This window comes from Heptranchias perlo, chromosome 1 (assembly GCF_035084215.1).
Source record: "Heptranchias perlo isolate sHepPer1 chromosome 1, sHepPer1.hap1, whole genome shotgun sequence".
Taxonomy (NCBI): Eukaryota; Metazoa; Chordata; class Chondrichthyes; order Hexanchiformes; family Hexanchidae; genus Heptranchias; species Heptranchias perlo.
Genome location: NC_090325.1, coordinates 4,391,655 through 4,403,959, shown reverse-complemented (window position 1 = coordinate 4,403,959; position 12,305 = coordinate 4,391,655). Strand labels below are relative to the sequence as shown.

Sequence of the window (12,305 nt, the reverse complement as noted above, 5' to 3'; positions counted from 1 at the left end):
CAGATCATTACAAATCACTGTATTAAAAAATTTCTCCTCATCTCCCCCCTGGTTTTTTTTGCCAATTATCTTAAATCTGTGCCTCTGGTTACCGACCCTCCTGCCAGTGGGAACAGTTTCTCCATATCTACCCTTCAGCATTTTGAACTCCTGTATTAAATCTCCCCTTAACCTTCTCTGTTCTAAGGAGAACAACCCCAGCTTCTCCAGTCTCTCCACATAACTGATGTCCCTCATCCCTGGTACCATTCTAGTAAATCTCCTCTGCACCCTCTCTAAGGCCTTGACATCCTTCCTAAAGTGTGGTGCCCAGAATTGAACTCAATACTCCAGCTGAGGCCTAACCAGTGTTTTATAAAGGTTTAGCATAACTTCCTTGCTTTTGTACTCTATGACTATATTTATAAAGCCCGGGATCCCATATGCTTTTTTAAAAGCCTTCTCAACTTTTCCTGCCACCTTCAAAGATATTTGTACGTACATCCCCAAGTCTTCCCATTCCTGTACCCCCTTTGCCAGTTTGACTCTGTGCTCCCTTGTCCTACTGTCACAGTTTAGTTTGATGTAGTATTCCAGGTGCAATTTTTCTGTACTGTTCACCGTCTTGCCCAGCCTGGTGATTTGTCTTGGGCAAGGGAATTGAGGGATACGGAACCAAGGCGGGTAAATGGAGTTGAGATACAGATCTGCCATGATTTAATTGAATGGCTGAATGGCCTCCTCCTGTTCCGATGTGACAGGCTCGAGGGGCTGAATGGCCTCCTATTCCCATTAACAGGCTCAAGGGGCTGAATGGCCTCCTCCTGTTCCTATGTTCCTGGTGCGAGGTCCTCCTCTTCTCTTGTCGGTTGTTTCACCTCTCTCCTGCTCTCTTTCAGGGTCAGTTGGAAACGCTGCACCAGCTCTTCGTCAAGGCTCTGTATGAGCCCAGCCTCAACAGGGTAAGTACAGCTGCCGACGGCTCGTGGGCAGATGTCCTCCCCGATTGCGTTCCTCGTTGCGTCTTGCGGTTCCTCCCGGCCTTTGTGGTTTGACATCTGTTCCACGCTCTCTCTCTCTCTCTCTCTCTCTTGCAGTGGTTTACTCCCGAGGGATTCCGCTCGCTCTTCACTTTGGTGGGAACCAATGGGCAAGGCATCGGGACCAGGTGGGTCGCGACCCAATCGGAATGGGCACGGGCGTGCGGTCAGTACCGTTGAATCCCCTCTTCCCCCACCCCCCCCCCCCCTTCGAAGACCCTGACCTGTGGGGTCCAGTTCCACGGGCACCGGTAGCCATTAAGTCAACCGACTTGGCCGTTCTTTTTCTCGTATGTGGACCTACCCGGTGAGTTTTGTCCGGGTATTTGACTGTGGTGGCATCGCAGCTGAGCTCGACTGACGCCCAAGGTCCAGGAAGTGGGGACTGGGCACGTGCGAGCCCTGACTAATCTCCCCCTCCTACTCCAGAGTCATTGAATCCCGTTACCATCAGCCGGCTGTGATCGAGGTTCAAATCGGCAGGAACCGGGGAAGGATTTTCTGGGTACTCACCGAGGTTACCGAGAGCCTTGCTGTGTGGAGTCCGGCATTGAAAAGAAAAAAAAACATAGTACTTGCATTTCTATAGCGTCTCTCACCACCTCAGGGCATTCCAAAGCACTTTACAGGCAATGAAGTACTTTTGAAGTGTAGTCACTGTTGTAATGTAGGAAACGTGGCAGCCAATTTGCACACAGCAAGATCCCACAAACAGCAATTAGGTAAATGACCAGATAATCTATTTTTAGTGATGTTGGTTGAGAGATAAATATTGGCCCCAGGACACCGGGGAGAACTCCCCTGCTCTTCTTCGAAATAGTGTCATGGGATCTTTTACATCCACCTGAGAGGGCAGGCGGGGCCTCGGTTTAACGGCTCATCTGAAAGACGGCACCTCCGACAGTGCAGCACTCCCTCAGTACTGGCACTGGGAGTGTCAGCCTAGATTCTGTGCTGAAGTCTCTGGAGAGGGACTTGAACCCACGACCTTCGGACTCGGAGGTGAGCGAGCTACCCACTGAGCCAAGGCTGGCACATTGCGATTGTGTAATAATCATGTCACTAGAATAGCAAACCCACAGGTTGTGAGAAAAAGACTCTAAAAGCTGATGTTTAGTTGTACAAGTCGATCTGGTTCACTGATGTCCTTCAGGGAAGGGAACCTGCCGTCCTTACCCAGTCTGGCATTAAGGGGTGATCTAATTGAGGTCTTTAAAATGTTTAAAGGATTTGATAGGGTGGATGGAGAGAATCCATTTCCTCTGGTGGGGGGAGTCCAGAGCAAGGGGACATAACCTTAAAATTAGAGTTAGAGATGTCAGGAAGCACTTCTTCACACAAAGGGGAGTGGAAATCTGGAACTCTCTCCCCCAAAAAGTTGTGGTCTACCCACTGTAAATGTGGCTTTGCCAGCATCACCCACATCCTGAGAACATTTTTAAAAACACAAGCTGGAACCCCAGCGTTCGTGTCTGCACCTGTCCAGGGGCTTCTCGTAGCTGAGAGTTGATGCTGGGGCTCAACTGAAATCTTCAAGACTGAGATCGATAGATTTTTTGTTGGGTAAGGGATGTGGAACAAAGACGGGTAAAGTGAGTTACAGTACAGATCAGCTGTGATCTAATCGAACAGCGGAACAGACTCATAGCACTGAATGGCCTCCTCCTGTTCCTGTGTAACAGGTTGGAGGGGCTGAATGGCCTCCTCCTGTTCCTATGAGTGAGCTGTTTCTGTGTTTTATTCCCTGACAGTTCCTTGAGTCAGTGGGTCCATGGCTGCGATGCACTCGAGCTTCCTGCCCAGGTGAGGGAGGAGTTGGACAGTTTCATTGACCAGCTGTACAAAGACATTGAGAAAGGTGGGAATTCCACAGATGTCTGTGTGTAAAGTGTAAAGAGTATGTTTACATATAGTGTCTGCGTAAAGTGTGTGTCTGCGTGTATGTAGTGTGTATGTGGGTAGTGTCGCGTTTGTGTGTATTGTGTGTGTGTTTTTCTGTGTAGGTGTGTATCGGTGTCTGTCTATGAGTGAATAGTGTGTTTGTGTCTGTCTCTCTCTAGGTGTGTAGTGTCGTGTGTGTGTCTCTGTCCATGGATTGTGTGTGTGTGTGTGTGTGTGTGTGTGTGTGTGTCTGTCTGTGGATAGTGTGTTTAGTGTTGTGTGTCTGTCTCTCTCTAGGTTTGTAGTGTCGTGTGTGTGTCTGTCTCTAGGTTTGTAGTGTTGTGTGTGTGTGTGTCTGTCCGTGGATAGTGTGTTTAGTGTTGTGTGTCTGTCTCTCTCTAGGTTTGTAGTGTCGTGTGTGTGTCTGTCTCTCTCTAGGTTTGTAGTGTCGTGTGTGTGTCTCTGTCTGTGGATTGTGTGTGTGTGTGTGTGTGTGTGTGTGTGCGTGCGCGCCCAATGTAACCAGCCTCCCTCAGTTCCGAGCTGTACTTGAGTGAGCTGAGAGTTTGAGATGCTCACCACAATATTTGAGTCTCCAAAACGAGCTACTGAGCCATCACACCAACCTGTCTACACTCACCCCCCCCCTTACCCAGGTCCAGAGCACTTGGCCACAGTCTGCCTGAGCCAAGGCTTAGGACCTCCCGTATATTCCAGCCTTACCAGCGAAGGACCACCAAAACGTTCCCCTCCAAGTCACACACCATCCCAACTTGGAAATATATCGCCGTTCCTTCATCGTCGCTGGGTCAAAATCCTGGAGCTCCCTTCCTAACAGCACTGTGGGAGAACCGTCACCACACGGACTGCAGCGGTTCAAGAAGGCGGCTCACCACCACCTTCTCAAGGGCAATTAGGGCTGGGTAATAAATGCCGGCCTCGCCAGCGACACCCACATCCTGAGAATACATTTTTAAAAAGTTGTATGCCACCATGCCCCATTGTGTTAACAGAATGCTCTCTGTCGAACACATAGGGCTACGTGAATGTAAGATTGAATTGGAAGGGGCTGAATGGCCTGACCTTGTTTCCATTTCATTCTGTTCTTTACCCTTCATAGAATGATACAGCACAGAAGGAGGCCATTCAGCCCATCGTGTCTGTGCCGGCTCTTTGAAAGAGCTATCCAATCAGTCCCATTCCCCTGCTCTTTCCCCATAACCCTGTAATTTTTTTCTTTTCAAGTATTTATCCAATTCACTTTTGAAAGTTATTATTGAATCTGCTTCCACCGCACTTTCAGGCAGTGAATTCCAGATCATCACAACTCGCTGCGTAAAAAAAATTCTCCTCATCTCCCCCTCTGGTTCTTTTGCCAATTACCTTAAATCTGTGTTCTCTGGTTACCGACCCTTCTGCCACTGGAAACAGTTTCTCCTTATTTACTCTATCAAAACCCTCATGATTTTGAACACCTCTATCAAATCTCCCCTTAACCTTCTCTGTTCCAAGGAGAACAATCCCAGCTTCTCCAGTCTCTCCACATAACTGAAGTCCCTCATGCTTCCTGACTGAATCGCTCTCACATTCTCAGCTGAAGGGAGGCTGAGCGAGACGTGCTGAAGGGAGTGTGGGAGTAAATCGCTGGACTGAAGGCTGTGTGTTTCCACAGAGAGCGGGGAGTTCCTGAACTGCGAGGGATCCGGCCTGTACATCCTGCAGAGCTGCTGTAAGTAGAATCATAGAATGGTTACAGCATGGAAGGAGGCCATTCGGCCCATCGAGACGGCGCCGGCTCTATGCAAGAGCAATCCAGCTAGTCCCACTCCCCCGCTCTATCCCCGTAGCCCTGCAAATTTTTTCCTTTCAAGTACTTATCCAATTCCCTTTTGAAGGCCATGATTGAATCTGCTTCCACCACCCCCTCGGGCAGTGCATTCCAGATCACAACCTCTCACTGTGTAAAAAAAGATTTTTCTCATGTCGCCTTTGGTTCTTTTGCCAATCACCTTAAGTAACTGAGATCAGGGGAAGGAGCAGTGTCAGAGTCGGGGCGTAGTTAACCAGATTCTCCATCAGCATCAAAAACAACTTTAACCATTGTTAGAAAAGAGCAAGGAATTAACACAGGGCACTGGGGGGAGGGGTTACTGAGTGACAGTGTGAGGGGGCTGGATTAACATCAGTAGAGATACAGTCAGTAACACAGGGCACTGGCTGGGGTGTTTGATGGGACAGTGTAGAGGGAGCTTTACTCTGAATAAATAAACGTTCCCTGGCGCAGTTCCTGTCGTATTGATCACACGTTTGAAGATGAACCATGTATGTGTTAATTCAGGGATGGATAGGGTGTGTAACCTTTGACCCTCCTTTCTTTCAGGTAACCATAGCTGCGACCCCAATGCTGAAACCTCTTTCCCAGAGAACAACTTCCTCCTCCACCTGACTGCGCTCCGAGATATCAAAGCCGGGGAGGTACGGCTCGCTGGGGGAAGGGTGGGGGGTGCGCGGGACCGGGGCGGGGGGCACCCCTCATCGCAGGACAGGCCAGTCTTTGAACCCTTGACCTGAAGGCCTTGTAGGAAAAGGCAGCCGCTGGTTGTGTTGCTGAGCCAAACTGACCAGGAAGGGCCTAGCTTCTCGATCCCTGCTCCATGCTCGGTTAACCAGTCTCTGCCTGGGGGCGATGGTGAGGTGGTTGGGTGGGGGGCAGCCTGAGCAGGTGGAGGGATGATAGTAGAGAATAGGCACTTGTCCAGCGGCCCTCTGCTGCAATTGTGCGATGACCTCTACAGTCGAATAGCCTGCCAATTGACTATGCTGACACATAGAATCATACCGCATAGAAGGAGGCTATTCGGCCCATCATGCCTGTGCGGGCTCTTTGAAAGATCTATCCAATTGGTCCCACTCCCCTGCTATTTTTCCCCCATAGCCCTGCAAATTTTTCCTACTCAAGTATTTATCCAATTCCCTTTTCACGATGAACGGACACTTTGATGAGGCCCTTATTTACCTCTAGAAGGACCCTCGCATTCGCCTCCTTTAAAGGCTGAAGAGCCTGAGGTTTTTTAATCTTTCCTTGTAACTGAGACCCCCCCCCCCGCCTGACCCTGGGGGATCAGCCTGGAAGCCCTTCTCTGCCTTTCTCTTAGATATAATCGGTGTAGCTGAACTCGAGGCTGCTGCCTGCGCAGGATACTGGTGTAGACAGCGCCTCTTCAATTACCTCTCGCTGGACACTTTCAGGGGGGGCTGAAAAAAGAAGAAAGGACTTGCATTTATATAGCGCCTTTCACAACCTCAGGACGTCCCAAAGCGCTTTACAGCCAATGAAGTACTTTTTGAAGTGTAGTTACTGTTGTAATATCATATCATCATAGTACGTACAGCACAGGAGGAGGCCAATCGGCTCGCTGAAAGATCTATCCAATTAATCCCACTCCCCCGCTCTATCCCCATAGTCGTGTCAATTTTCCCTTTTCAAGTATTTATCCAGTTCCCTTTTGAAAGTTACTATTGAGTCTGCCGACTGACTACGCTAACACGTAGAATCATACAGCATCCTTTCCACCAGCCCCCTTTCAGGCAGTGCATTCCAGATCATAACCACCCACTGCGTAAAAAAAAATTCTCCTCATCTTGCCTCTGGCATTTTTGCCAATCAACTTAAATCTGTGTCCTCTGGTTACCGACCCTTCTGCCGCTGGAAATGCAGGGAAACAAGGCGGCTAATTTGCGCACAGCAAGCTCCCGCAAACAGCAATGTGGTAGTGACCAGATAATCTATTTTAATGTAAGTTTGTTGAGGGATAATTATTGGCCAGGACACCAGGGAGAACTCCCCCTGCTCTTCTTCAAAATAGAGCCATGGGATCCACCTGAGAGGGCGGACGGGGCCTCGGTTTAATGTCTCATCCGAAAGACGGCACCTCCGACGGTGCAGCACTCCCTCGGCGCTGCATGGGGAGCGTCAGCCCTGATTATGTCCTTAACTCCAGCACTGCCTCCCCCTGTGCTGTAACCATTCTATGATTCTGTAAGTCTCTGGAGTGGAACCCACAACCTTCTGACTCAGAGGCAAGATTGCCACCTGCCGAGCCACGGGTGGCACCAGTGGGTGTGGGAGATGGAAGTGTCACCCTGCTGAGGAAATATGCTACCAGCTGGTTAGTTTGCCAGTGACCTGTTTCCCTCTATTCTCCCCACCCCCCAGCGAGTGGTTCTTCAGGCTTTTCCAGGCAGGTTCGAATTTCCCCCTCCCCATTAGTTTGTGGGTCCTCCTCCTCCTCACTGATGGTACTTCATCTCAAGACTGAGATCGATAGATTTTTGTTAGGCCAAGGGCATTAAGGGATACGGAGCGAAGGCGGGTAAATGGAGTTGCAGTACAGATCGGCCATGATCTGATTGAATTGCAGAACTGGCTTTGAGGGGCTGAATGGCCTCCTCCTGTTCCTGTGTAACAGGCTTTGAGGGGCTGAATGGCCTCCTCCTGTTCCTGTGTAACAGGCTTTGAGGGGCTGAATGGCCTCCTCCTGTTCCTATGTGACGGGCTCGAGGGCCTCCTCCTGTTCATGTGTAACAGGCTTTGAGGGGCTGAATGGCCTCCTCCTGTTCCTGTGTAACAGGCTTTGAGGGGCTGAATGGCCTCCTCCTGTTCCTGTGTAACAGGCTTTGAGGGGCTGAATGGCCTCCTCCTGTTCCTATGTGACGGGCTCGAGGGCCTCCTCCTGTTCCTATGTGACGGGCTCGAGGGCCTCCTCCTGTTCGTGTGTGTGTGTAGAGGGAGCGTGTAGCAGGGGTTAGCGGCCATGGAATTGATGGCGGATGGTTTGTGTTTTGACAGGAGGTGTGTATCACATACCTGGACTGCTGCCAGCGAGATCGGAGCAGGCACACCCGGCATAGGATCCTGAGGTACCGCTCCCCAATCCTTCTCACTCGACACTAGGCAACACCGCTCACAATCATAGAATCATACAGCACACAAGGAGGCCATTCCTCCCATCCTGCCGGTGCCGGCTCTTTGAAAGGGCTGTCCAATTAATCCCACTCCCCCGCTCTTTCCCCATAGTTCTGTAAATTTTCCCTTTTCAACTATTTATCCAATTCCCTTTTGAAAGTTATTATTGAATCTGCTTCCACCGCCCTTTCAGGCAGCGCATTCCAGATCATCACAACTCGCTGCGTAAAAGAAATTGACCTCATCTCCCCTCTGGCTCTTTTGCCGATCACCTTAAATCTGTGTCAGAATCATAGAAAATAAGAGCAAGTGTAGGCCATTCGGCCCTTCAGGCCTGCTCCGCCATTCAAAATGATCATGGCTGATCGTCTTACTCAGTAACCTGTTCCCACTTTTTCCCCATATCCCTTGATCCCTTTAGTGTCCTTCTGCCAATGGAAACAGTTTCTCCTTATTTACTCTGTCAAAACTGTTCATGATTTTGAACACCTCGATCAAATCTCCCCTTAACCTTCTCTGTTCTAAGGAGAACAATCCCAGCTTCCCCAGTCTCTCCACATAACTGAAGTCCCTCATCACTGGTACCATTCCAGTAAATCTCCTCTGCACCCTCTCTAAGGCCTTGACATCCTTCCTAAAGTGTGGTGCCCAGAATTGAACACAATACTCCAGCTGAGGCCTAACCAGTATTTTATGAAGGTTTAGCATAACTTCCTTGCTTTTGTACTCTTATGACTCTATTTATAAAGCCAAAGATCCTGTATGCTTTTTTAACAGCCTTCTCAGCTTGTCCGGCCACCTTCAAAGATTTATGTATTTGCACCCCCAGGTCTCTCTGTTCCAGCACCCCCTTTAAAATTGCATTACGAAATGAAACAGAGCCCTCGAGAGCAGGAAGATCCCAGATCCAGCCCTCACCCCTCCCCTCCTGTGTTGGGCTAGGAGTCAGGGCAGCAGGATGAGGCACTGCACTGGGCCTCAGTGCCCCTGGAGTAGGGAAGATCCCAGATTGAAACATCCCCTCCCCCAGTCTGTGCTGGGCGAGCTGAGGTGCAGCACCTTGCTCAGACCACACCAGGAGTACTATGTGCAGTCCTGGCCTCCATGATAAAGGGATATAGAAGCACTGGAGAAGGTGCAGAAAAGATTTACAAGGACGTTACCAGAATTGAGAGGGTAAAACTATCAGGAAAGACTGAACAGGTTGGGGCTCTTTTCTCTAGATAGATAAGTGTTGAGGGAGCTTTACTCTGTATCTAACCCGTGCTGTACCTGCCCAGGGAGTGTTTGATGGGACAGTGTAGAGGGAGCTTTACTCTGTATCTAACCTGTGCTGTACCTGCCCTGGGAGTGTTTGATGGGACAGTGTAGAGGGAGCTTTACTCTGTATCTAACCCGTGCTGTACCTGCCCAGGGAGTGTTTGATGGGACAGTGTAGAGGGAGCTTTACTCTGTATCTAACCTGTGCTGTACCTGCCCTGGGAGTGTTTGATGGGACAGTGTAGAGGGAGCTTTACTCTGTATCTAACCCGTGCTGTACCTGCCCAGGGAGTGTTTGATGGGACAGTGTAGAGGGAGCTTTACTCTGTATCTAACCTGTGCTGTACCTGCCCTGGGAGTGTTTGATGGGACAGTGTAGAGGGAGCTTTACTCTGTATCTAACCCGTGCTGTACCTGCCCTGGGAGTGTTTGATGGGACAGTGTAGAGGGAGCTTTACTCTGTATCTAACCCGTGCTGTACCTGCCCTGGGAGTGTTTGATGGGACAGTGTAGAGGGAGCTTTACTCTGTATCTAACCCGTGCTGTACCTGAAACCTGTGTTATTTTCTGAAGGGAGAACTATCTGTTCGTCTGCTCCTGTCCCAAGTGCGTGGCTCAGGCTGGTGAGCCTGACCTGACCTCTGAGGAAGAGGAGGAGATCGAGGCGGATGCGGAGAGCGCTGAACTGGAAGACGAGATGACGGATGTTTAGAGCAGACGCTAGGTCGAGCAATCAGCGGGAAGAGGTGCTAAGTACCTCTTCACCAATGCAATAACCACACGTAGATCTCCATTAAAAAAACACACACACACCCACCAATCTCTGTATAAAGCACTTGCTCCACATTACTGGCAGGCTGGTCGATTAATCACGCCAGTCGCTTCACGTGAGTGATTAAATCATCGCTGTTTTGGGAGAGCGGGCGACTGCTTCGAGATTCACCACACACCCCCTCTCCCCCCACCGCCCCTCTTTGCTTGCCGAGTGACCGGCTCCCGTTGCCGATTGTCCCCTTGGCCTCAATTGCTGTGCTCGAGAACTCCCCCGATAGCAGGCCCGTGATGTAACGGGGCAGAAGGGTCACTGGTCCGAGCCCGGGCCTGAGCTTGAGTTGGTGGTTTGGGCATGGGGAGGGGGCCGGGGCAGGACGGAGTGGGAATTGTAGCTCGCTGTCCAATGGCCCCAGCTGGAAAGTGCGTGCATCTGCGTAGCAACGGCGGGTTTGGCCGTGATTCCTCCCCATGGTGGAATAGCTCGTTGTCTGGGGCTCACGGAAGAACTTGAGGGAGGTTATTACGAGGTGTCCAGCATCTGTCGAGCCCGTATGCCAGCGAGAGTCAGCACCTCGCAGAGAGGAGAAACGCAAGGGATCGGGGGGTGGGGGTGGGGGTGAAGGAAGGGAGGGAGGGAGGGCAGATTCTACTCACCGTGAAGAAAGTGATTTGTATTTTATTTTAGCCTAACGCCCAGACTCCCTCCAGCGGCTGGGGATTGGTTTTAAATGGAGCAGCCTGGCACACTCCAAGTGTATTTGGCCCCAGTTCAGCTGGTGTGACGAGACAAAACACCTGTGTGTGTGTGTGTGGCTGTCTTTGTGGTGACTGTGTATATTTGTGTGCGTGCGTGTCTGTCCCACATCCTGCCTGGAGAACGAGGGCATCAAACTGCTGGTTCGAAGAGATTGTCTTCGACTGCCATGATCTTTTTCACTCCCCGTATGTTTATTGCAACAGCTCCTTCCGAGATATGGCCGTAAATCCAGCCCACGGACTGCCGATTGTCACCTGGACGAGGGCCGGAGATTGGAACCAGAACCGGGGAATTGTTCATCGACAGGTGTCAGCAAAACACTGGGGGAAAGGGGAGGGGGAGGGCGCTGGGTTGGGATGTGCAGCGGGAGAGTGGGTGTGCTGCTGTTTCTAGATCGTTGAGCGTTGTGTGCTGGCCTTTTAAGGGAACGAGCACAAGGTTGAATGTCTAATCTCTCTCTTACCCTCTCCTCCCACCTCGATCACTCCACAGGCCTGCCTTCAAGCAGCTGAGGGTGGGGTGGGGTCTACACATCAGCTCTCTGTGACCCAGGGTCTGGGTCGTTTCTCACTCCTCACTTTACTCACGGCCGCCCTTTCTGAAGACAGGAGGCCAACACTTCCGCTGACGTGCTTGGTTTACATAGAATGTACAGCACGGAAACAGGCCATTCGGCCCAACCAGTCTCTGCTGGTGTTTACGCAAGCCACCTCCTCCCACCCTACTTCATTTCACCTCATCAGCATATCCTTCGAGAAGTTAAGATGCAACGTAGCCAATGCCTGAAGAGGACACGAGTGAGTGTGGCATGGAGAGGGAGGGGCTACAAATGGCCTCAGTGTCCCGGGAGTGGGAGGAGGGGAGGCAGATAGCCTCCTGATCACCATCTTACTGGAATGTGTGTGTGGGGTTCAGGATAGGGAGGGTAGGATCAGGTTCGGCAGCAACGCCCCCCACCCAGGTCGAATATCCTGCTGCCCCTCACACATGAAGAATGGGCACTGGGGAGATGTACCCCCAAGGGGCCGGTGCCTGTGGAACCACCACCCCAGCAAGCAACCAGCGGCTTGTGAAGAGAAGAGAGGAGGGGGAATATTGTTTTTTTGTTATATATAATGGAGGGAAAAAAAATTCTATATAAATACTTTGCTTTAGGACGGGTCAGCGATGCACGAGCTGCCAATGTAAATCATCGCAGACTCACAAAGCACTGAGGTGTGATCAATTTGCATGTGCTCAATAAAGGTATGAAAAATAATCGAGCTGCAGTCTCTCTCTCGTCTTCCAGTCCCCCCCTCCCCAAATCAGCCTCTTGTTCTTGCCCAGATATTCAGCTGCTGGGAATATCAGTCACCCACTGTAAAGAACGGCTCAGTGAACTAGTGTTTTCATAGAATGAAGCAGCACAAGGGGAGGCCATTCGGCCCATCGTGCCTGTGCCAGCTCTTTGAACGAGCTGTCCATTTAGTCCCACTCCCCCTGCTCTTTCCCCGTAGCCCTGCAAATTTTCTCCCTTCAAGTATTTATCTAATTCCCTTTTGAAAGTTATTATTGAATCTGCTTCCACCGCCCTTTCAGGCAGTGCATTCCAGATCATCACAACTCGCTGCGTAAAACAATTCCTCTCCTCTCCCCCTCTGATTCTTTT

At 50.6% G+C, this 12,305-nt stretch overlaps 1 protein-coding gene across 1 annotated transcript in view; it reads left to right on the top strand.

The window, feature by feature from the left end:
- Positions 1-11,915, top strand: part of smyd5 (SMYD family member 5) — a 41,638-nt gene extending 29,723 nt beyond the window's left edge. The window contains exons 7-13 of the mRNA XM_067979062.1: positions 879-941; positions 1,077-1,147; positions 2,771-2,877; positions 4,573-4,629; positions 5,281-5,375; positions 7,750-7,820; positions 9,700-11,915. Coding sequence (XP_067835163.1) covers positions 879-941; positions 1,077-1,147; positions 2,771-2,877; positions 4,573-4,629; positions 5,281-5,375; positions 7,750-7,820; positions 9,700-9,838 — 603 coding nt within the window. The 3' untranslated portion in view covers positions 9,839-11,915. The remainder of the gene's footprint in view (positions 1-878; positions 942-1,076; positions 1,148-2,770; positions 2,878-4,572; positions 4,630-5,280; positions 5,376-7,749; positions 7,821-9,699) is intronic.
- The last annotated feature ends 390 nt before the right edge of the window (positions 11,916-12,305 follow it).